The 24,162-nt window shown below is 51.5% G+C and overlaps 1 protein-coding gene across 3 annotated transcripts; it reads right to left on the bottom strand.

Annotated features, from left to right (window-relative positions):
• Positions 1-767: 767 nt before the first annotated feature.
• On the bottom strand, positions 768-22,825 carry PYROXD2 (pyridine nucleotide-disulphide oxidoreductase domain 2). 3 transcript variants are annotated; one of them, XM_090277861.1, is made up of 16 exons: positions 22,677-22,824; positions 18,941-18,960; positions 16,420-16,513; positions 16,255-16,328; positions 15,071-15,226; positions 13,050-13,203; positions 11,294-11,355; positions 11,100-11,197; positions 8,841-8,982; positions 8,305-8,439; positions 6,964-7,036; positions 6,554-6,710; positions 4,251-4,405; positions 3,462-3,568; positions 1,844-1,992; positions 768-1,048 (listed from the first exon to the last, which is right to left on the bottom strand). In XM_090277861.1, the coding sequence occupies exons 1-16, from the start codon at positions 22,792-22,794 to the stop codon at positions 880-882; spliced, it is 1,863 nt and encodes a 620-aa protein (XP_090133987.1). In that variant the 5' UTR covers positions 22,795-22,824; the 3' UTR covers positions 768-879. The 3 variants fall into 3 exon arrangements, with proteins under 3 accessions (XP_090133987.1, XP_090133989.1, XP_090133988.1); XM_090277862.1 differs by having other exon boundaries at positions 904-1,048; positions 1,844-1,964; positions 22,677-22,825; XM_090277863.1 differs by lacking the exon at positions 3,462-3,568 and having other exon boundaries at positions 1,844-1,964; positions 22,677-22,825.
• Between the last annotated feature and the right edge of the window lie 1,337 nt (positions 22,826-24,162).

Below are 24,162 nucleotides of genomic sequence, written 5' to 3'. Positions count from 1 at the left end.
GGACCTGCAGCCTTGGCTGCTGGGATTGGAGAAGCTGGCTGGGAGGGTGTATGACCACAGGGATGTTTGCATGACTCTTTCTGACCAAGAGTGACAACCCACTCTATAATAACATAAGCTTATGTGGAGAGATTTTAGTGATGCAACAGGTATGTCTCACTCGCTGGAAGTAAGAGGTAGAATGTTCTGGAATCAGGAATGTGGGCTCCCAGCTGGTGCTCATCTGCACCTACCTTGCACTCACCCTTGCTGGCTGTTTGCCTAACTGGCAATTTTAACATTTTGAGATGCCAAGCCTTGTTCAGGCCTGTGGCCCCTGTGGAGGACTTGGTGGGTCCCTGGGGAGTTGGGTTACATTTGCCTGGACTGTGACAACAGTAGATTGGCCTCACTGGGCAGTTCTCTGAGATGGGGATGCCTGCTGGCCAAACAGGCTGTGTGGAGCTGATGTTGTGAGAATACTGAGTATTCCAGATGAGTATATCCCACCTATTATCACACAGACATGCAATTCCATAAGTCCATATTACCTATTCTACAATGCAAACTATCTGTATAAAACAGTATTTTTAAAAAATTTTGTTTGTCTGTTTATTTTTAGAGAGAGGGGAAAGGAGAAAGAGAGGGAGAGAAACATCACTGTGTGGTTGCCTCTCACTCACACCCCCAACTAGGGACCTTACATGCAACCTAGGTGTGCCCTGACTGGGAATCGAACCAGCGACACTTGGCTCACAGGCCGACACTCAATCCACTGAGCCATAGCAGCCAGGTAAAACAATATTTTTAATAAAACAAAAGCCGTTCATCCACGAAGTCATGGCTACAAGGTTAATCAGTACCAAATGCAACTTGAATGTTTTTTCTAAAATAGTCACTTCAGCCTCGAGGGCTGGTCTGCCTCAAGCCAGAGCCTGGGAAGCTGACCCAATGGGGACTTAAAAACTCAAGGGTGGATTCTTCTTCCTGGGTCAGGGTCACATGCTCTTGAGGTCCCCGAAGACTACGTGGGCTGCATTGCGTCCAGCGGCTCCCATGACACCTCCTCCTAGAAGGGAATCTCCTATAAACCAAAGCTACACTCATCCCCCCAACCCCAGTGAAGGGGCGGGGCCAGGGCTTGCTGAGAACCCTCAGCCAAGCAGAGTGGGGATGCCCGAGGGAGGTGTTCAGGCCATGGGCATGAAGCCACGAAGACAGATTCCGGGGCCCCCTGCAGGTTTCCTGCCTCAGAGCTCTGGGGAGGGGGCCAGGCATGCAGTCCAAGGAGGTGTCCCCTCTCTGTCTGAGAGCCCACGTACTAGATGGTGAGACTCTCCCTCAGCATGTGAAAGACTAAGGGCTTGAGGGGGAAGATACGGAAACACAGAGCCTTTCTGGGATGCCAAAGCCTACACAGTGTAGAGAAAGTGTCAAAACAAAGGGGCAGCCTCAGCGAGGTCAGCTAAGCCTGGGATAGATGCAGGGAAGGATTCATAAACTGAGAAACTGAACTTGACTAGATCCTTACTGGTCTAAACCATGGAGAGGGAATTTAGGGACAGGAGTCTCTCCATCCTGAGTTGGAATTTGGAGAGGTGCCTCTGGGACATATCCTCAAATCTCATGAGGAGGCGGTGTGAGCTGGCGGACCTGTGGGCTGTGGCCAGCCTGCCAGAGGCCACCACGTTCTTCTGAGCTCCGCAAATTCTGAATATGGGGATGGCTTGTTCTTGTGGGAGTCCTGTGCCCCTGCCCTCTCTCTCTACCTTTCTCACTGTTTGTTCTGTTCCCCGTCTGCGTCCCTCTGGTGTCTGGCCAGCCCTCGCCACCCACACAGGTAGTGGGACCACAGGTCACTCACCAGGATGGGCTCCACTTCCGCAGAGATACAGGCCCCGGAGAGGGCAGCGGTAGTTGGCATGCAGGGGCACAGGGCGGGCGAAGTAGAGCTGGTCCAGCATCATGGCGCAGTGGAATATGTTCTGCAGGAGGCACGGCCACAGTCGTTAACTGAGGAGTGTTACGGTCTTTACCAGTTTTGCAGGTTTCTTCCCCTCCCCTGTTCTCTGAGGAAGGGTCTCCTTCCGCGAGGTTTCCTTGGTTCTTATGGTGCAGAAAGGGGAGGGGAAGAGAGAGAGTGGGAGCATGTCTGAGGGCTGGGGGTGAAGTTCTCCTGAGGCATTTTTTCAGGAAGAAAGAAGGGTGGGGACTGTCTTCAGAACGTGAGGAAACTGACTGGGAAATTTTAGAGGGAGATTTTAAATGTTTTGCTGTGAACTATGAATCCTGCTCAATGTTTGAACATAGAGGAATCTGATTTATTTTAGCAGCTGGCACATGTTTCTTTGACTAAGACACATATCTGAGCTTGGGCCCCGGGGTCCACACTCCAGCCAATCACAGTACGCAGCAGACAAAGGGCACTGGGATCCGAGCTCGGTTCTGCTCCAAATGGCCTGGGTTGGACCAGCCCAGTAGGGAGGGAGTGTGGACAAGCGGAAGGTCAGGCTGGTGGGGCAGATCTGGACAAGAAGACCAACATCTGCAGGATATCCCCATCGGCATGTCCTTCCAGCCAGTGCTCTCAACATGTCCCTAACTGAGCTTGTCCTTGTCCCACAAGTCTGCTCTCTCCCGTTCTCCCTGCCTCAGTGAATGACACCATCTTTCTCTCCTCGGCCTCCAGGCTGGACCCCCCGCGTCACCTGCACCTGACCTTCACATACATATTGTTACCAAGACTTCTAACTTCTGCCCACCCCAACCTTCCACACCCAGCATTCTGCCCCTCCCACTGCCTGGCCTCCTTTATCCTATATCTGGACCACTGAGGCCCAGTAAAAACAGAATGTGAGCCACAGACATCAATTTTATTTTCCAGTAGCCACATTACACTTTTAAAAAGGGACTGGTGAAATTAATGTCACTATATATTTCATTTAACCCAGTAGATCCAAAATATTATCATTTCAATAGGGGATCCGTATAAAAATGATTAATGAGACATTTTACTTTTTTTTTCACACTAAGTATTTGCAGTTTGGTGTGCCTTTGACACTTGCAGCACATCTCATTTTGGCCCAGACACATCGAAGCAAGCAATAGCCATATGGGGCTAGTGGCTGCTGTGTTTGAATTGGCCTCCTAACGGGTCTCCCTGCCTCCAGTCTCAGTAGGTGTTTGATACATTGACTAGAAGTCCGAGGACAAGCTGCCTTAAGGAAGGGAGCTCCCTCTGAAGAAATTCAAATGGGACAGGCTGACATGGCCATCCAGGTGGAAGGGCCGCAATCCTGGTGACCTTCTCAGCAGGGGATCTTTCTCCTGTCTGCCTCTTTCAGCTCTTTGCCCACTCCCTAGATCTTGCCCCTCCTCTGCCGCCTCTTTGCTGTGGTCTCTGCCACTGAGCTTCCTTCCGATGAAGGCTGTGTGTGCAGTGGGGTTGCAGAGAGAGGAAAGTGATGAGGGCTTATTCTTACCCCTCCAGGAAGACCAAAAATTCTCTCCAGATCAGGTGGTACGAGGATGTCTCTGCCCACCACGGAGCCCTTGAAGCCAGGGGCGTAGGCCTCAATGCAATCGAACACTAGTGCCCAAGAGCAGGGAGACAGGACGGTGTGAGGAGGATGTGGAGGAGGTGTTATGGTTCACAACTTGGCAAATCTACTATAATTCATGAAACTATACACTTAAAATGGGTTTGTTTTAGCATGTGCAAATTATATCTCAGTATACAAAACAAAAGCAAGAACTATCCACAGGCAAATATGTAATCCAGTACAAAGGCCTATGGATCTCAGGCTGGTCCAGCCCTTGCTCTTTCTCACCTCCTTACCCCAGCCCTAAACACAGAGCTATTTGTCTCCCTTTGACTGTGCAAAGCTTTCTTCATCTCATTGCTTTGCTCAAGCTGTTTGTTTTGCTTGGAATGCCCTTTGCTGCCTGGCTCACTCCTTTTCATCTCTTGAAGCCCAGCTCAAATATCCCCCCAGCTTTCGAAAGCTCCCCTTGTCTCTCTGGCTCACCACTTCCTCCTTTGGTTCACATACTACCTTGTACTGTAAGATGTTTTTTATTTCTCAACCTATGAGCCGCCTGAGGGCAGGAACTGTCTTTCTGACTTTCTTAGCCCAGTGCCTGACCCAAAAAGGCATTTACTATGTCAATTTCGGTTCCCTTGGGATAGAGCCTGAAGGTGTTAATCCTGAACTATTCAGACCACACAGCAGGCTGGTGCTCTGGAGGCAGGACAGTCTGGCCCTCTTCACCTTTGTCTGCATAGGCATTTCTCTCCTGCTCGTCCCAGACTTTGCCTCCAGCCAGCGTGTAGGGAGTGTACTGAGTGAAGAGGGAGACGACATGGCAGCCGGGAGGAGCCAGCGTGGGGTCCAGCGAGGAAGGTATGCAGAGCTCGATCAGGGGCCTGGGACCGGAGGAGAGGCAGATGTAAAGCGGCAGTTGCCTGGAGGGAAGGGGCTGGGGGCTGCTCTAAGGTGACAGGGGACAAAATGCAGGCATGAGACCAGATGACAACAAGGTCGGGTCCATTGCCACTGTAAGGCCATGGTGGTTGTCCACCCGCAGGGGGTCAGTGGCCCCTAGGAGAGTCCAGACTACCCCTGAGGAGCTCCCCCAGCCCTGCAGGTGTGGCCTGTCCCTGCCTTCCTCCACCTCACAGCCTGTAGAACAACCAGGGTCTCAAATATCCCCACGGTCCAGACAGATACGAGAATGAGTGAGGAAACAGCTAAGACAGCAGGTGCTCACGCAGCCAGATTTCAGCCAAGCTCACTTCTGCCCGGTGACCTTTCCCGAGCAGGCCAAGCAAAACAGCTGCTGGGCAGCCTGACACCCAGAAGTAGACACTGCTTCTGCCCCTCTGTGTTTACAACACCTGTTCTCCCTTAAGCGTGTTCTTTCTCTGGTCTCCAGATATGGCCATCCTTAGGGCCACAGGAAATGCCCTTTCTCCCTGCATCCCTCGCTTGCAATGCTTCCTCTGAACTTGGATGTCCACTAGGCATCTCCAAAGTAACCTGTCCAAGCCTAAATGCCTGGTATCCCCTAAAACCTGCTCCTTCCCGAACACAACACCTTCCCCCTAAAAAAAAAAAACAAAAAGCAAAAAAAAGCCCAACTCCACCTTCTGGTGGCTTCTCTTTCTCACTCACACCTACTTCCTATCCAACAGCAAATCCTGGCAGCTTTACCTACCAGTTTGTGGCCACTTCTCATCGCTCCCACTGCCCCTACCCTGGTCCAAGCCAGCCTCCTTTCTCCCTTGGATTCTGTGACAGTAACCAATTGCAACAGATGCCCTTTCTCTACACATAGTGACCAGAGTGGTTCTTCTAAAATGTAAGCCAGGCTCTGCACAAACTTCCTGGAATAAAATCCAAGAGTGGTCGACAGGACCCAGCAGATATAGCAGCTACAGCTCAGACCCCCGGCACCCTACCCTTCACTCCGAGGTTCTCTTTCTCCAGCCACTCTGGCCTCAGCCCTGTGCCTCCAGCTCAGGACCACCCTCCTGCCCCAGGGCCTTTGCACCCGACTTTCCCTCTGTCTGTCTGTCCTTCCTCAGATACCCACAAGACCTGTATTCTCTCTTCCTTCAGGTCTCTGCTTAAATGTCATGTTATCAGAGAAGCCTTTTCTGACCTCCTAATGAAGACTAACAACCTCTCCCATCCCCTGACCTATTTTTCTCCTTACCATCAGTGCATGTTTGTTGCCTATCTTGTCTCCCACTGCTAAATGTCAGTGACCTGAGGGCAGAGGTCTTGCTTACTCTTCTTGCTGCTTTGCACCCAGGTTCTAGGACTAAGCCCTAGCACAGAGCAGGGGCCCCAAAATATGCATGAATGGATAAGTGGACTTTGCCCTTTACCCTTCTCTCAGGGCACACATCCTCTTTACCTCATGCTATAAATAGTTGTGTGCCTGTCTTATGATAAACTCTGTGTCTGTGTCCTGCCCCTCATCCCCCCAGTGAGTGCTTACACAGCGCCTGGCACAGAATGGGTTTTCAACAAGTTTTGGGGTACAGCTGACAGTATGGAAAGATGCTTGTTCCTACAATGTCCATGCCTGTTCCTAGGAGGATGGAGACACAGCTGGGGCATGGTGGGAGGTAGGAAAGACTTCTACAAGTTTTGCATCAAGGCAGCTTATCAGAGATAAGAGAAGATACAGAATCAGGTGAGTATGTGCCTTTGAATGGGCTGCTGAACTAGATAACTGCCTTTACTCTTCCGGAGAGCATTTTCTCCAGTTCGTCTCAGACGCCAGCCCTGGTCCCTCTGCGGTCCCTCACTCCTTCTAACCTGTGACACTCAGCTGAACGTGTTTGGCTCTGCACCTCTTACCTGCCTGGGCCCACGGATTTCTTACCTGGGATGCATTTCCTAGCCTTAGACTCTAAGTATGGATTTAGATAGATCCTACATCATTGTAAGTATTTAATACCAGGTGGAAGAGCCAATCCCTACTGTGTCTGGACAGTCCCCTTCACCTCACCAGGACCCTGTGTGAGAACATCCAGGGGACACAAAGCTCAGGGACCACCCACCTGTTTGAGGGCCGGCCATCCATAGCATCTTTAAAGGCCTGATGGAGCAGATGGGTGTCTTCACAGTTCAGGTGGATGGAGCACTGGTGATGGGGCAGCGGCTGGGCCCTGGGAGCATTGGGGGCTGCCAGGAAGTCAGGCAGCTTGTTGACAGCCACTTGGAAACCAAAGTTGGGGAAGGGTCAGGGCCCAAAGTCCTGTCCTCAGCCCCCAGGGATCTTTCTTCTCTACCCATCACCCAAGTGTTAGACTTGGAAGAGCAAGTATGAAAAAGTGTTTGACTTTGAAATTGGGGGCAGGCTGGAGGTCGGGGATAGAAATGATGACATAGGTCAGTTTTGCCGAGACCTGGACATCACTTACTCAGATCACATCAATGAGACTGCTCTGCTGCAGGGTGTGCCTCTTACCGTTGATCTTGGTAACAGGTGACTGGGTGTCCAGCTGAGAGATTCTCTCCACGAACTCTTTAGGAAGCCACTCCTGGAAGCAGAAATTTCCATAACAGGCCTGGGGATGGCCGAGGCCCCAAAGGCACTGCCTTCTCCCTTTGCTCAGACTAGTCTCCTGACCTCTACTTCCAGAAATCCTCTCCACCCTTCAGAGATCAGCCAAACCACCTCCTCTGAGAAGCCCTCGCCCTCCTTCTCAGCACTGACCACGTCTTCCTCTGTGACCGGCCAGCAGCCCTGGCTGTAACTGGCCCACGCTAACTCCTGCTTCAGATACAGCCGGTGGTCTGCAGGCCTCTTTCCCCTCTGGTCTGTAAGCTTTCGGAAATCTTGATGATTTCAGAAATGCCTTAATGGTATGCTTTTTAACTAATGTTAGAGTTTATTAGCAGAATCACTAAGAAAAAGTGGTGCCTGACTCAAGAATAGTCCCAAGAATGGTTGGGAGCTCCATGCTCATACACACATTATCATCTATTTTAGGGACAGGGCGTTGCGGTAAGTTGCAAAAATTACTCCAAATCCTCACCCCTCCCTGTATGCATGCCCCTGTGTAATGTCTCCCGCTCCGACTCTGGGGTTGGCTGTGAGTCAAGACCAATGTTAGTAAATAGGATGCAAACAGGAGCGTGAAAAGCACTTCTTGCATGGTTGAGTTTGCTTGCTTTTGCCTTCTGCCAGATGCTGAGAATATGCTAGAGGATGAAAGGCAGGTGGAGCAGAGCCAAGCCGCCCTGGTCATTCTGGCAGAAACTGTGCTGCCCCAGCCACAGCCCGCTGCCCCCCTGGCATGAGAGCAAGCCCAGCCAAGATCGGCAGGGCCCACCAGTTGATTTGCAGCTGATGAGCACGCCTAAATCAGCTGAATTCAACCATGATCAGCTGAACTCTCCAGCCCTCTGTGCTAAATCAGTGTTTCTTGTCATATGCCCAGAAGTAGTGAGGTTGCTTGCTACGCAGCACTCAGATGGAAATAATCGACACAGACAGTGGCATTGGGGTTGGTTAGAAGGGAGAAATCAGGATAACAGGAAAGTTGTATAAATGACTCTAGATGGCACGTCAGACCTGGGGTCCAGCTCTGGCTCTGTCCATTGCCACCTGTATGGCCTAGGTCACCTCACCTCTCTGGACCCTTCTTCTCACCTGTGTGGCTTCTCTCCTGTTGGGCACCTGCCTGCTAGGTTACAAAGAGAAGGACTGGCTTGGCGCTTGCATCTCCCACCCCGATGCCGTCCTGGCTCCATCTTTCAGCTCCTGACTTAGCAGACATCTTACCCTCCACCCCCCAGGCCTCACCTGTGGCGTCAGCTTCAGGAAGGTGATCTGCGGCGACGCGTTGGACAGCACCACTTTGCTCCTCACCTCTGAGCCATCCTGCAGCACGACTCCTTGAACGCACCCTCCGCTGTTCACCTGCACCTTAGCCACTGTCTAGACCCCACAGGAACAAGGCCCCAGAAACCCTCAGGAGGGAAAACTAGGTTAGATCTTGAAGGATTTCCATCGTCTCTGCTGCTCCTAGACGTTCAGAGCTTCCCCATCCTGAATCCACCCTGCTGAGCTCTGCAGCTCCTTGGGGAAGCCTTAGCCCACCGCCTCCATCTGGAAGGCTTAGCCCCAGTGTGGATTTGCGGTGGTGAATTCAAAGGGAGTGGCAGAAGAGCTGGGACCTGGCTGAAGCTGCTCATCTACTAACAAGCAGTATAACCTGAGCCCCTTGACTCAGCCCCGCCTCGTCCATTGATAAAACAAGGGAACTTCCAAATCTGAGATTTTGTTCTGTCTTAAGATCCTAGCCCATAATCAGGGCAGGGAGTACAGGGTCCATTCACCTTTTCAGTGAAGATACTTGCTCCATGTGCGGTGGCTGAGCTGGCAATGGCATCAGAGAGGGCACCCATGCCACCCTGGACGTAGCCCCAGGCCCCCTGCATCCCCTCCAGGCCCCCCATCACGTGATGTAGCAGCACATACCTGAGGGCAGATCATCAGAATCAGGGGCCGGGGTCAAGATTTAATCTCCCCAAAGTTCAAGGTGCAAACAGCCCGTCCTGTCTTGTACCTTCGACTTCTCCCTTCCCCACCCAGTCCTGTCCCACTAGCCTTTCAATGAGCTCTAGGCTTTTGTAAGAGTCCTTGGCTTCCCCATTTTACATTCTCTCCCCTGCAAACGTGTTGGTGTGCAGCTTTGGTACCAACATCGAGGTGATGATGCCAGAACCTGCAGCCCCAGCTTTCTCCTGAGCTCCAGCCCGTTTGTCCACAGAGAGCTCCATTTGGACAGTTTCTCCGCAGGGACCTTAAACCTGTCCCTTTCCCACATTCCCCAGCCTATTTCTCCTTCAATTCTCCCCATCCCAGTGAGTGGCACTTTCAGCTTCCAAAAGAAACGTGGGTGTCAATCTTGCCTCCTACTAGTCTCTCACCACCAAATCCAATCACGTGCGGTCCACTCTGCCTCCTAAAGAGCTTCCTCACGCCCCTGCTCCCTGCTGCTGCTTCCCTGGCCCGGGCCACTCTCTTGTCTTCTGTAAACTGCTGCGGTAAGTTCTTCCTGATTGGACCCCCTTCTCCTGCTCTTTCTTCCCTGCAGACCTTTCTCCACTCAGAACCTGGAGCCTGATCTCAACGCCCAGCTATATTCCTGTCTCTTCTCTCCTTTCATGCCTTCAGTGGCTCATTGTTGCTCTTAGGGTCATGGCCAGACTCCGAAAATGCCCCCAGGCTCCTGCCTGTTCATCAGCCTCATCCCCCACCATACTCCCCCCGCACCCCTACCAAAGTGAACCTCTTCCAATTTCTTGAATAAACCACATGGTTTCTCAACTCCCAACCTTTGCACATGCTGTTCTCACAGCTTAGATCCCCCCACCCCCATTCCTGCCTCTTTTCCTTGACTAATTCCTCTTGTCCTTAGAGTCTCAGATTAAACATCTCCTTCTCAGGGCAGGCTTCTCTGAGTAGAGCACACAGTCCCCCTGCTTTATTTCTGCGATCACAACGCTTACGGCACTCCGCCATCCTTACTTGCTCCATGTCTACCTCTCTCCCACAGGGTTTCAGCTCCATTTACCACTGTAGCCCCAGCACCTAGCATAGGCAAGTGCTCCATCAATATTTATTGAAAGAATTAATGAAGAAACAAATTACTTAAAGGCACATTTTACAACCTGGGTGGTAGCTAATCCTCCTGGAGACCCACAGAAAAGAAGGATAGGAGGCTCCAGCTGAAAGATCCAGACTGGATGTTTGATTGCAGAATTTGGCCAAGGTGTGGCAACCGCTGCCAAACCCCCTTTTCCACAGCCCAGGGGAACCTGGGGCTGGCTTAATGCATGCTGAAAACCACTTCCAAAGGGCGCTCTCATCTCTTGAGGGAAAAGCCACATTGACAGCTTCTACCTGCATCTTCTGGTGCATTGGACATGGCCCAATATCTGGCAGCATCCTCTCTCCCAACACACACACACACACTCTCTCTCTCTCTCTCTCTCTCTCTCTCCCTCTCCCTTCCTGCTCCTACGAGGGCTCACTAAGTCCTGCACAGCTAAGGACTCCACTGTGTCTGACTGCCCCCTCTCGGACCAGGCTGTCAGCACACCCCACTCACAAAGGGAAAGTCAGCTTCCTGCCCTCACAGAGGTGCCTGTGTGTGAACGTGTCCTGGTACCCAGGGGAAGGATCGTGGGAGATGAAGGGGCAGCAGGGCTTCCTGGGGGCGGAGGGGATAGGAAGAGAATTGAGTGAAGGAGAGAAGAGGAGAAAAAGTGCGAAGAAGATATATTCACATGAGCTATCCCAGTGGGAGGTGGGTGAGAGGTCTTGGCTAAGACGGAAGATTTTGGAGGAAGGTCAGATAATGTGGGCTGCAGATCAGCTCTACCCCTTGCCAGCTGTGTGACGTTCGGTGAGATATTCTCCTGCTCTGAACCATGGCTCTTAGATGTTAGCATGAGGGTTAGGTGGGTTGCGTACGAAGTGTGTGGCCTCGTGCCTGGTTCATGGGCGGAGCTCCGTGATTGATAGTTGTTATCGCCCTTTTGGGGAAATTTGCTCCACTCTGGCTGCCCCACCTTGCCTCCCTCACTCACCCACTCCCCGGAGTGTGGGGACTTGTCATGGCTCCAATCACAGCATCTGTTGCAAGAGTGGCTTTTAGAGGCTCAGACTCAAACCACTGATCCAGCACCTGGGATAGCAAACCGATAGGGAGAAGGGCTCAGGGGTCTCAGGAGGAGAGAATGTATCACTGTGAGGCCCCGCCTGAGGCCGGAGAGCCCCTCACCTTGGCCATTGGAGCTGTGAGGACCTGATAATACTGGGGCAGCCGGGCTCCCAGGATGCGACCTGGAAGAGGAAATCCAGACAACATAAACTGAGACAGGCAAGAAGGAAAGGCTCTGATCTGCAACATCTCTGTACTTGCACCTTTGTCTGTAAAATGGGAGTGATATATGATACACCCAAGACCTATTGTGAGGATTCAATGAATGTGTAAAACGTTTGCAAGTTCATAGGCACTTAATACATCTTAGCTGCTGGAGTTATTTTGGGAAAATTTTAACTGGTACCTTATTCCCTTACGTTGAACTCTGTAAGGCCTATGTCCTGGGAGGTAGCTGGTTTGGCTAGTCCACTCCTCTGATACTGATTCAGAGTATCTCAGAGAGTGACTGGGTAGTAAGGCCATGAGGGCAGAGATCTTGATCTCCAGCTATTGTAGACCCAGTGCCTAGCTTCGTCGGGCACATAGTAGTTGCTCAATAAATGTTTGTTACACAAACATTTCAGCATGAAGCTCTTTGGACCGGTAACCTGAGAGACAACGTCTACTTTGGGCATGTGTGATAGATACTACTGGCTCCAATCCTTCTCCCTTCCCGTATCCACACGCTTGGCTGTGTGACTCCGCAGTACTTCCCACCCTAGCTGCGTTGCTCTTGCATGATTTTTTGGCCAATGAAATGTTTGAAGATGTGATGCAAACAGGGGCTTGAGACTGGCCTGCACATCTGGGCTTCCCTCCGAGCTTCTGCCACTGCTGTAAGAAGGCCATGCCTGGACTAGCCTGCAGCTTCCAAAGGGCAGATGAGAAGCACCTGGAGCAGAGCTCTGCCCCAGCCACAAGCATAAGCGTGAGCCCAGACCAGATCAGCTGAGCCCGGCTGGGATCAGCTAAACCATGCAGATCTGTGAGAAATTAACTTTTATTTTTAATGTCACTGGTGTTTTATAGTTTTATGCAGCAATTTTGTGACCATAGCTAACTATTTTAGAATTTTTCTAAAACATAGAAGCCAAACTGGTCTTTATAACCTGCAGGAGTAATAGAAAAGAGCATGCTTAGCCAAACCTCCCTCCTCATAGCCACGGCTGACATCATTAATTGGTCACAGGATTTCTTCTCGCTGAGTCCAAATCTAGCATCTTCTTTGTATGGGGCACCTCTTGAAACTCCCTTGGTCCCTATCTCTTATTCTAGCTGCCTGTGGTGACAGGCTCCATGCAGGCTTCCGGGGCTTCACACGGTGCCACCCTCAGCACCTCGCCTCACCCCTGTGAGATGTGCCTCTTCGTTTCTGCCTGGGGTCTTCTCCGGCACCATGACAGGACACCCACAAATAACCACTTGGCACCCATGGATGCACAGGCCTATGTGGGAGTCAGCACCCTGTGGGGCAGCCTTTGATTAACAGGAAACAGAATGTGATGGAGAAGTGTCCCCTCTTTGTTCTCCTGGGAATGGTCTCACATGTATTTCATAAGCCTTCTAGATGGGTCCTCAGGGGACCCTGCACCTTGTCACCCCCATGGTGGCCAACAAGCAGCACATGCCCTCTTTCTGGTTTCACTCCTCCTTTCTCTGGGTCACTTGTCAAAATGAACTACTTGCACATAAGCCTTTGTGTTTTAGGGCACGCTGGGCTAAGGCCTCCTCCCTGACATGCTCCAGGCAGCCCCTATACATGATAGCAGCTGGGCGGCTTCTTTCCTCCCTGACTGTCACACGTCATGCCCTGACGCCAGCCCTACGGACTCACCTGCCCGCAGCAGGGGTGTGAGGGTGGACAGCGACTTGAGCCTTTGCAGCAGGGAGCCCTGCCAGAAGGCCTCCATGTCCACGGGGGCTGCGTCCAGCAGAGGGTCAATGGCTAATGCCAAGCGATTCATGAAGGCCTCGAACTGGGGAAAAGCCTGGAATAGAGCCCCAAGTCAAGATCCCACTGGCTCACAGGGGACGTGGTTCCCGTGCCCTGCCCTCCATGCTGCCCCCGTGTGGCCGGCTGGCCCTTGGCTGAGCTTCACCGTGGCTGCACTGAGTCCCTGCCTGTTTTAGGTCTGTGCACCGCTGTCCACACCAGGGGAGGTCAGAGGGAGCGTGGGCAGTGGGAGGCCCATGAGTGTCTCAGCCACAGAAAACCGGCAAGTACCTAGGACCTGGTCTCTGATACACGGAAACCACTTAAAAGTTTCTTCTTGCTCTCCTGTCTGTCCACATACTGTGATAAAAGCAAGAGCTCTGTCCTCGTATTCCAGCAGGCCAACTGTTCTTTCCTGGCTTGCAAATCTCCCATGTTCTCTCTTCATAAGCAGGAGCGCAGTCTCTTCCCTTCACCCCACAAGCTCCCATGACAGAGTCCACTTTGCCACGCACCCCTCCTTCCCTGGATGGATGACCAGAGCCTCCTGTGTCCCCGGGGGTCTTCATTTTCAGACCAGAGCCTTTAACTTTTGTTCCATCTAGATTCATGAACATACCCACAGAATTTTCATAATTGTTTTATGAGAAAGGTTCTGTGTTGAAGTACATTTGAGAACTCTTGATAAACATGAAGTTAAATAGCTTTCTTCACAGCAGGCCTTTAATGACAATGTACAAAGCCAAAGACAAAATGCAGGGCCCTTAATTTCCACAATGGGATGTGCCCCCTGCCTCCCTCTCCTGGGGTCAGCAGCACTCAAGGCCACAGCCACTGTGCTATAGGCCCTGGGACCTGGCCTTATCCTGAACCCTCTCTGGTGTGTCTGAGCTGAGCAGAACTGGAGAACAGGGTGTAGGAAGGCAGTGACCCCAACCTGCTGCATGGAAGAGTCACTTTGAAAAAGAAAATAAAAGCAAAGCTCCTGGGGGATTCTGTCAGCTAGGTTTGGAAATCGCTCATTGAAGAGATATGCTGTATGTCTGTGGTTCTCTTGGTGTTATCCAATACTAGATTAACACAACAAAAAGCACCACACGCAGTGATTGTATTACACTAGGTTCTTCTTATAAAAGTGTCTCCACTAAGATATGAGTTAACGCTACGCCTTCAGCTTATATCTAGGTTTAGTACAAAAAATAGGCATTCAAGGAATCTTTTTATATCTGCAGAACCAATTACACCAGGCCCACTACATTCAATAACTCTTTAGACAAAGCTACCCAATGAATTCCTTATAATGCAATCCTAAGGAAGAAACGTGTGTTCTCTACCAGACGCGGGTACTTCCTTTCCTCAGACCTGCACGCCAGCATGGACAGTTTCTTGCCTTGGGCTGCCACGGGATTGATGCCAAATCGAATGAATATTTATTACAACTCTCTTGTCCTAAATTCCTGATCCAGTTCATCCTATCCTTAATTGTCTCTGATCCGTCCTTGATCCTACTTTTTGGCCTTCGTGTGCTTTAATATTGATAACCACTTACAGTTCTGTTGGAAAGCAGGAGAGACAGAAAGCACATGCTGTGTAAGTACTGGCAGTAGATTCCCTTCGAAACTCAGCAGGCAGAGGCCACTGAACGGTGGCCTCACACCGAACACAGACAGGTTCGGGGGTGTCAGCATCCACTGGTCTTAACCACTGGCCTTTATCCCCTTCTCTTCACAGTGCCTAAGACCAAAGGCCGGCACAGGTTGGCACAGGCTGGGACCCTCCTAAGGCAGGTGGGATGGCCTGTCCAAGCCCCTGTGGCCCTTGGACACCTGCTCTAGGAAAACTCCAGCCAGGCCCAGTCCCTCTCATAGCCACCTGCAGGCTGGAGAGGGAGGAAGAGATCAGTTGCAGGTCACTTTCCCTACCTGGGCATCCTTCTGTGAGAACTGGGCAATCTGCTTCTGGTTTTCCGCCATGTCCGTGCCCAGGAGCAGGGACCTGGGCACCTTGCTCCCCATGCCTCCTTCCAGCATCGGGGTGAAAGAGTAGGGGTTTCGAAGATGAAGCCTCAGCCCATGTTTCTGCAAAACCCAGACAGAACAAACAACATTTAAAGACATCTGTGGCTTCTGCCCTTGACCCTTTTCTGATGGTTTTTATGACCATGTAGGTACCTGCACTGCAGGTTCCCAAGGTCTTGAATCCTATTTTTTAATATAAGTGTATAAAAGCCCTCTTGCCCAGGTACTCTGTGGCAGACCATAACATACCACACCACACCACACCATGCCAGGCCTCACCACGCCACACCATGGCACACCACATCACATCACATCATACCATGCCACACCACACCACAACATAACACACAATGTCATATCATGCAACACCACACCATGTCACACTATGTCATATACATACCATGCCATACCACAACACACAATGCCATACCACACCATGTGACGTCACAGCACACCATGCCACACGATGCTACCCTGTGCCAGGGACTCTACTAGAGTTAACAATGGTGGCCTTACAACTCTATATCATCTTTATTGTACAAATGCAACCACAGAGGCTAAGAGAGGTTAAAGAACTTGTCCAGGTCACACTGGGAGGTGGATCTGGGTTTCCAAACCACATCTTTGTGACTCCAAAGCCTGGCTCACTCTCAGCACTGGTCTGCAGCTTCCCCCACTCCAGAAGTAAATAATTAAAGTGTAGAAAGACACAATAAAGCAACAATTATTTAAAAATCCATATTTACAAGGTAGATAAATTATTCACATCAAAAAATTTTATTTACTTTGCAGATTCATTTACTCCAGGGTCACCTTAAATGGACGTTCCCTGGATGCATTTAAATATGATTTGATTTACAAATATTTGAATAGCATATGGAACTGTTCAGGAGCACTTTAAAAAAAATAAAGTGAATAATCATGAGAAAACTTCTATTCTGTGATTCTTAGTTTTCAGAAACCAGAGACATTGGGTGCAAAGAATCATTGTGGGCACATTAGAGGATCCTTCACCCCAGTGGGAAGATGGAACTGACCCCTCACCCCCCCATACACACACACCGCAGGCTATAGGGCAGGGGCTCTACCTTCAGCTCCAGGTCAGTGTAGATCTGTGGCCTCAGCAGGCTGAGAAGGTAGGATGCTCGGGAGAACTTAAACCCTGAAACCAAATCAGATGAAGACCGTTTGTTACCAGGGGTCATTGATGGTTACCCCTGCCGCCTGTCTCCACGCCACCTCTCGCGGCTCACCTGGAATGATCTCCTCGGTGACAGCTGCACCCCCGATCACATGGCGCCTCTCAAAGATGGCTGTGTTCACCCCCAGCCTCTGTAGGTAGGCCGCCTAGGGGGGAGACAGGGCCCTCCCTCATCCCTGGGGACCAGCCTGCAGCCTCAGGATCCTCACTCCAGGGCCAGCCTGCCACTCCTCAGTTCATGCTCTTCTCGCCTCTAGGAAAGCCATTCCCCTTGTGTCCCCTGTAAACTCTCACTTTCCCAAATATCTTCTAAGGTCTGACATGATGGCTCCTGCCCCTTCACTTCCCAGCTGAAGGTCACCTTCCCTCCTGCCAGGCCCAGGTGCCTCTGAACTCAGGCCCCTCTCCTCTGGGTGGGCGTGAGCTCAGCCCTCCTCACCAGCCCCGAGAGGCACACAGTGACCTTGTCTGTGGGCGCAGAGCCAGACCACCAGCATCTAGCCTCTCTCTTACTGCTGGGCAGTCTTGGCACCCAGTCCACCAGGCCTCCATTTCCTCTCGTGCAAAGGTGGGGCTGATGATAACCATACCCACGCCACCTGTTGCATAGGGTTGCTGAAGGATTCACTGAGCCGGGCCTTGGAACAGAGAATGTGCCCGATAAAAGCAGCTAAGACTCTAATGCAGCTTTATTTGGAGGAACAAATGATGGAGGGGTTTTATTCTTTTTTCTCTGGCACTTAATTGGAAATCAATAAATATCTGTTGATTAGAAGTCATCAGGCTTTGGGTCTATCCTGGTCCGTCACCTCCACCAAGGTGACAACAGGACAGTGTAGCTCAGAACTCAGACTCCTTTAAAAACAGTTCACTTGGCAACTCCTGGGTGCCAGACACTGGACTGGATCATCTTGTTTAACCCAGCACCCTCGAGGAAGGACTATTATTCTTCCCATTTCACAGATGAGGAAACTGAGGTTCAGTGAGCTGAATCGCTCTCCTCAGGCTCACGGGGCTGATGAGCAGCAGAGCTGAGGATTGAACTAGCCAGCCTGGGCCCAGGGCCTGCGCATCCCCATCAGAAAGGAGAAAGAGCAGCACCGGCCTCGGGAGGTGGCCTGGACCCAGGAGGTGAGATGCGTGGCTCTCCAGTGAGAGGGACCACCTCTGACCAGGGTGGTCTGAGAGCAAAGAGACTGAAACAGAGCAAATGCCCTCCCCAGTTCTGTCTGAGCCCAAACGAGAAAGGGGCACTGGGCCACCCACAAAGTGCCAAAGGCTTCCTTTCTGGGCCGAGTGACTGCTGCTGCTTCACCAGTTCCCGTCCTCCTCACCCTCCCGACAGGCCAGATTTATCGAGATGCCCGGTCAGAATTGCCCCACTTGCTGACAGTGTCCATCGAGAGCAAAAATCTACTTCCTAGAATCTCCCTCCAATCATCCAACCGAAGCACAAATTGGAGAATCAGTTCCTCCTAAGGCCCTCACGTGGAGCCGCCCCAGCAGCGTTCCTGTGGGTGCGGTCTCCTTGCTGCAAGGGGTCCCCGCCCAACGAGATGAATGGTGGAGGGTGCCTGCCTGGTGGGCCTCGGGCTGGAAACCTCCAGCGATGAGTCACTACTTGTGTGCTTGTGCCAACCCTCCAGGCATGTTCCCTGTTCCCTTCACGGCAACCCTGTGAGTCTGGGTGTCTCTACTCTGATTTCACCATGGCGCTGAGACCCGGAGTGACTTGTCTTACCCTCCACAGGCAGAAAGTGGCAGAGCGGGGAGAATAACCCGGGTTTACGGTAATATAAAATTGATGTTTTAAATTACTGATTGGTTGAGTTACAGAATGCCCCCTTGTAAAATGTTCACGTAAAATGGATACGTCAGGGAAAGCATTGAGAATTACACATGTCTCTTTACTCCCCGATGTGGCTAAGTCCCCTGTAGTGAGTGATATTCTAGAGCTGCCACTGCTTCAGGAAGATGACCCGTGTTCGCCTTGTGTCCTGAACACTCGCTAGCACACTACGGCCTCCGAGTTGCATGTGAGCTCAGGTTTGAGAGACACAGCCACAGGGTAGCCCTGGCCCAGCGCTGAGCGGCACCGCCTCTGCTGCCTGGCTTCCTCGCTGTCTCCGGGGTGCACTTAGGACCGTGTGGCTGCTGTGTGCCCAGCATGGCCCAGACCCAGTGGGGACCACAGGGCTCTACACAGAGGACTGCCCACCATCTGGAGCCGACGGCCCCACCCAGCTCTAGTTACCTGATCCCCAGACTCAACACGGCTTGCAGGCTATGCCAGTTACACACATCCCCAGCTTTTCATCTCCCCACCTCTTTAAGTCCCCTGACTCTCCCACGGTCAAGGGGAAAATCTGCATGTATTAAGGGGAGGAGAGGAGAGGAGAGGAGAGGAGAGGGAGCCCCTGACATCCTCTTGAACTGCTGCAGATGTCCATTTAACCCAGTCACCGGTCAGCCCCAGGGAGAGGGAACTAGCTTGCCCTTCCTTCTCTCCCAAAGCTACTGAGAGCCACATGCCTAGGGGCTAGTGAAGTGGGGCGAGGGGGGGCGGTACTCACAGCCACCAGCCCGTTGTGACCTGCAATGATACAAGGGAGAGGGGAGGAAAGCAAGACCAGTCAGTGGGCAGACAGATACATTCCTTGAGTAGTGTGGTCACCCATCCCTGCCCCCATGCCTGTGAAGATGCTGGAGAGGTAGCAGAAACTTGGGGGACCCCCTAAACCTGTACCTGGGTATTGGAATAGCATCTAGCTTGATGCCTTAAAACACCTGGTCTTTTGGGAGTCAGAAAACCCAGGTCCTTCCCCTGGCTTGAAAGATGTCCTTTCACCCTGACTTGGCCAGGAGCTGCATGCTGCAGTGAGGGGCAAGGAGGAAGCTGTGGTCATCAGATGAAAGCTCTCCCACCACGCCTCATATTGCTGAGCATCTGTCAATGGGGGACAAGTGGGTGACTGCTGGGGGAGAGCATCACAGTTTCCTTGGCAGGGAAGAGGAAGGGAACATGACCAGTTCGCTGAGGCTGGAGGTTTCCGTCTGGCATGGCACAGTGGCTGTCCAGGGAAGCGCAGGTCGTGTGGACAGCTGCTGTCTAGCCTGGCTTGTTTAGCCGAGTGTGGCTCACAACAGTGCCCAAAAGGTTTTGGGTACATGGGTTTGTCCCCAGTGCCCCCCCCCCCCAAATAAAATAAGCACAGTCCAAAAGGGAGGAATAAACATATCGTTTCCATGTTTGCTAGAGTAGCTTCATGGGTGCCAGAATATTGGGCAGACTTACCTACCTCACATATAAAGTTTCTGTCCAAAAACCTTAAGAGGGCTGCCTTTGGGTTAGGAGCCCTGGACTTGGCTTGGATCCCATGTTCCACACCAAGCCCACTGCTAGCAAGTGCCTCTCCAGCTCTGAGAAGCCTCAGGGTCAGCTGAGGACTCATGCAAATGCCGAGACTCCCAGACCCCTCCCCAGAGTCTACTCAGCAGGCTGTTGGCAGGGCCTGGAATGGGCCTTCTCACAGGCTGTTCCGACACAGGGGTCCCAGGGCCTGAGCGGCCTCCTCTTTCCTTACTTTCAGGAGAAGGTGCAGCTGCCTACGGGGAATCCTTGTTGGGCAGAGAACAGGCCCTGGTCATTTTCAGGGAAGGAGGTGGATCTTACTCTGGACCACTTGGCATGTGTCTGTCCCTGGTGATAAAAGGTCATCCTGCATCTTCAGAGATGTCAGAAGATGTCCATTCTCTGAGAACAAACCTGAATGCTGTGTTGACTCAAATAAAATGCTCAACTGATAATTTCACAAACATCCATAAATAGGGGAACAGCAATGACCCGTGGGATGAATTTCTTCACAGCTGGGCTGATTTTGTTTTAATTTTCCACATAGAAACTCCCAGAGTTTTAGAGGTCATTGAGTCAACCTCTCTTCCACTCGAGGACTCTCTAGCACAGGGTTTCCAAACCTCCTCAAACATGATCCACAGGAAGAAATGCATCCTGCACTGTGGTTGGCACAGCCTCCACTTGCAAGGGTATTTCACCGAAACAAAAGTTTCATGAACTGATATTAATCGTTATTATGTGATTGGCAGGTGATGATCTACTTGACAATATTTTATTTTTTCAAGTGTTGGTGGATATGCCATTTTTACACACTTTTGAAAATTCTCTTAAGAAAATTAAAAAAATATTGCTGGGTGGGACTCATAAATAGGCTGCAACTTGCAGTTTGAAAAGCCCTGCTCTCAAATACATACAACGTAAAGGCCAGCTGCCCTGCGCTCAGCCCGGCTGCTGCTACTTACCAGGCATGGCCCTGAGAGAGTCAGTGTAAAGGCCAGGAGCCTTGAGCTTCTTCATATGTAAAACAGAGAGGATGCTGGGGACCTTGCAGTGTCGCAGAGAGAATAACCAGTAATAAATGTAAAGCCCTGGCCCTTAGCAGACCTACAATAAATGGTAGCTATTGGTTCTTTAATTAGTGCTGATTATAAATCTTGGAAAACTAATAAAGGCTTCCAGGCAACTGGGTTCCAGTTCAGTCATCACAGATAAGCCCACAAATGCACAAACACACCTCAAATGACAAAGGTCAAGAATCTCTCCTCCCTCCACCCTCCACCTCCCTGGGAGTCTTGGCTGAGCCCTCTCATGGCTTCTGGTGACCTCCCCTGGCCCCTTGAAGTGGCCTTAAGTTGCAGGCTCAGCTAATCTCCAGGCCTGACTCCTGGGATCCTTAAGCAGCAGGCACTGGGGCTCTGCAGAAGAGCTGCTCTCAAGAAGGGTTCCTGAACATTTGGGCTGCAGGTGCTTTTCTGGGATCCACTCAAAGGGTTAGTTAGACATGATGACCTCCGGAGTCACCTTCAATCCTGAGAATCCTAGTCGCCAGGTTCAGGGCCCAGGAAACTGCATTTTCACATGCTCTTGGGTCATTGTTAGGCACCCTGAGTCAGATGACTAAATCAGAGTCATTTTCAAGGTGGCTCCCAGGTATCAGTGTGACTTCAGCGATGCAGAGATAAGACTCATCAGTGTGTTGTGCTTGTAGCTAACACTGTGAATAGCACAGAGGATGGAGGAAATGTTCTTCCAGAATCCAAAAGCTGTCATCTGATCGAGAAAAGTGGGTTCCATCACCGAAGAAGGAATGAAGCTTGGGTATAAATCGTTGTTTCATGTATTTCACTTTTAGTCTACTCTTTAAAGTGAATAAAAATATCAGACATTTTGGGGGGGGACCTACCTGCATTTGTCAATAGCAACCACAGGTTGGCTGTTGAGTTTGGCAAAAATCACAGAAATTGGGTGAGAATCAGTTGGCTATCTGGAACTTAAGAGTACAGCCATTTCACCTGTAAAACTGTGCGCTCCACAGCATTTCTAATAAACTGATGTGTGTGTACACGCATACGCTTTCTCTGGGGGTGACTGTTAAACATCCCCTGGCACACATCTGCTCTCGGGATGCACAAAAAGGCAGGAACCCCGAGACAGGCTGCAGCTTAAAGCTGACTGATGGGCATGTTCTTTTCTCAGGCCTGCCATTGTCTCTCTGTATAAACCCAGTTGGAAATAATGTCAAAAGTTGAAATTCAGGCCCTTTGTGAGTATGAACAACAGGTCCTGAGGAAGGGCAGCTTTGTCTCAGCCTGCTAACCTCCAACCACCGGGTAGAATTGGGTGCCCTGAAGCCTGGGGTCATCAGACGTAGTGGAACCACGGCTGCAGATTCCACACCCGACATGTGCAGGGCAGTGGGGTCTGTCACCCTCTGCGGACATGCACTCGGATCTCTGGGACTCATTTCTATTTTTTCCTAACTCCCCGATATGGGACAATTCGTTTCCTTTGGGGATGGGTGACCTTAGTGATGAGGTTGTGGTGACCAGAGCTCAGGCCACTTGAGGTGGCTGGATGTCACTGATCTATTGTTCCAGGGCTTTTTCTTTCTAACCCTTACCCATCATGTGCTTCTCAAGAATGTGGTGGCAACCAGCAAATGTCACAGAAGATAGAATGACCTAGCCCTCCCTCATCATTCTAGATGGGAAGACCCAAGCCCAGAGAGGGCAAGCATCTGCTCCAGACCACACGCAAGTAGGCGGCAGAGCCAGCCCCAGAACCCCGGTGCCCGCTCGCAGACTTGTGGGCTTCCCACCACAGCCTTTGCTCTCCCTGGCCCCAACTCCTGGACAGCTTGTGCCCAGAAAACAGAGAAGGTTGGGAGGGGGACGCTCCAGGCCTCTGAGCAGGCTGCCCTGTGCAGCCCTCAGCTCTGGCTCAGCCTGCTTTACCTGCTCCGATCACCACTGCGTCGTATTCAGGCTTCAGGCGTCCCTTGGCTTCCCAGTGAGCTAGTCTCCAAGGAGAGCAGGGAGAGGCACTCATGGCTCTGCTGAGACCTGCGGCCATTTCTGCCCGGTATTGGACCAGGAATTTGCTTGCCATCAGCATTTTGTGCCTCCTCAGGCAGGAGGAGGGGCAGGGAGAGAGTGGGAAGAGAGGAGGAGCTGCGTCCTGCTGCCACACTTGGCCTTGGGCCACCACTAAAAAGGACGCTGAGCTGCACACACTCCCCCGCCCCCCCCTGAGTCCACACAGGACAGAGCTGCGGGAGGTTGCCTGCTACCCAGGCAGAAGTCCTGCTGCCTCCAGGCCTCCGGAGAGTAACCTCTGTGCTGATACTTCTCTAGGGCTCACGTGGGCTGCGCTGTGCTGACCACAGGGGCCCTGAGGCTCAGCAAAGGGTATGTGGCAGTGAGTGCTCACTGTGCTGTCCTGCCTCTCATTAAGGAATTAAATGTCTGGGATGTGCTGAGTGGCAAACCTGAGAGGCTGGGATTCGACTCTGCTTCCCACTCCCTGTCCTGCTGGCCTGTAGGGTGGTGAACCCCTCAGGGAGCCCAGGGCCTCAGCAAAACTGTGGAGAGGGCCACATCTGTCCTCAGGCCCCAGAGAGCCACGCTTTCTCTCCCAAATGCTTAACCCCGAGCTCAACAGGCTGCTGCAGGGGCCTGAGGGGCTTGCAGCCAGTTCACTCGTCTGCAATTCTTGGTGTTCACTCTTTTCTTTTTTTAAAGGTTTTTATTTTTTTACTTTAGAGAGAGGGGAAGAGATGGAGAAAGAGAGGGAGAGAAACATCGATCAGTTGCCTCTCGCACGTACCCAGCCAGGGACCTGGCCTGCAACCCAGTATGTGCCCTGAGCAGGAATCAAACCTGTGACCTTTAGGTTTGAGGGATGATGCCCAACCCACTGAGCCACACCTATCAGGGCCACCGTTTTCTTTTGTAGGCCTGGACATTTCTGTTTCCTGGCACCTTCCCCAAGAATCCTCTGGGCTTAAAGATCACATCCGTAGGTATCTTGAGCTAAAGGACCCTCTTACTATCCCCTGGCCTGTCTTGAATTAGGAGCCTCTATATTCTTGGCCCATTAGTTAGCAGGCCACTCCCCCTGTAGGAAAAAAGCAGCTGAGGAGTTGGGAGTGTCCTTACTGCTGACATCTGTTCTAGAAACCCGCCGTTAGAAACTCATCTCCAAACTGGGAGAATATGTGGAAAAAGTGCTTCTGACTAAGGGGGTGGTCTGAGGACCTTCTCCTCTCAAACCTCCACCTGCAAAGCTCTGCCAAAATCCCACTCAGGATGCTCACCTGTGTTATTAGAATTTTGAAAGTTAACCTGAATATGGGACATCAAGCAGCTACTCAAATTTAAGGGGCAGAAGTGGGGACCCTAAACAGTGGGGTTTGGGGGCTTCCAGGCTTAGTTTCCCCTT

Source organism: Furipterus horrens, unplaced genomic scaffold (assembly GCF_987537825.1).
Source record: "Furipterus horrens unplaced genomic scaffold, mFurHor1.1.pri manual_scaffold_5, whole genome shotgun sequence".
NCBI classification, from domain to species: Eukaryota; Metazoa; Chordata; class Mammalia; order Chiroptera; family Furipteridae; genus Furipterus; species Furipterus horrens.
This window is presented reverse-complemented; position numbering and strand designations above follow the sequence as displayed.

Excerpts from the sequence above, each read along its gene's own strand:
- PYROXD2 (XM_090277861.1), bottom strand. The coding sequence starts at position 22,794 with ATGGCCGCAGGTCTCAGCAGAGCCATGAGTGCCTCTCCCTGCTCTCCT. Across the intron at positions 16,514-18,940 it reads GTCACAACGGGCTGGTGGCT|GCGGCCTACCTACAGAGGCT; the intron begins GTGAGTACCGCC and ends TCTCCCCCCTAG. Across the intron at positions 16,329-16,419 it reads CACCGAGGAGATCATTCCAG|GGTTTAAGTTCTCCCGAGCA; the intron begins GTGAGCCGCGAG and ends ATTTGGTTTCAG.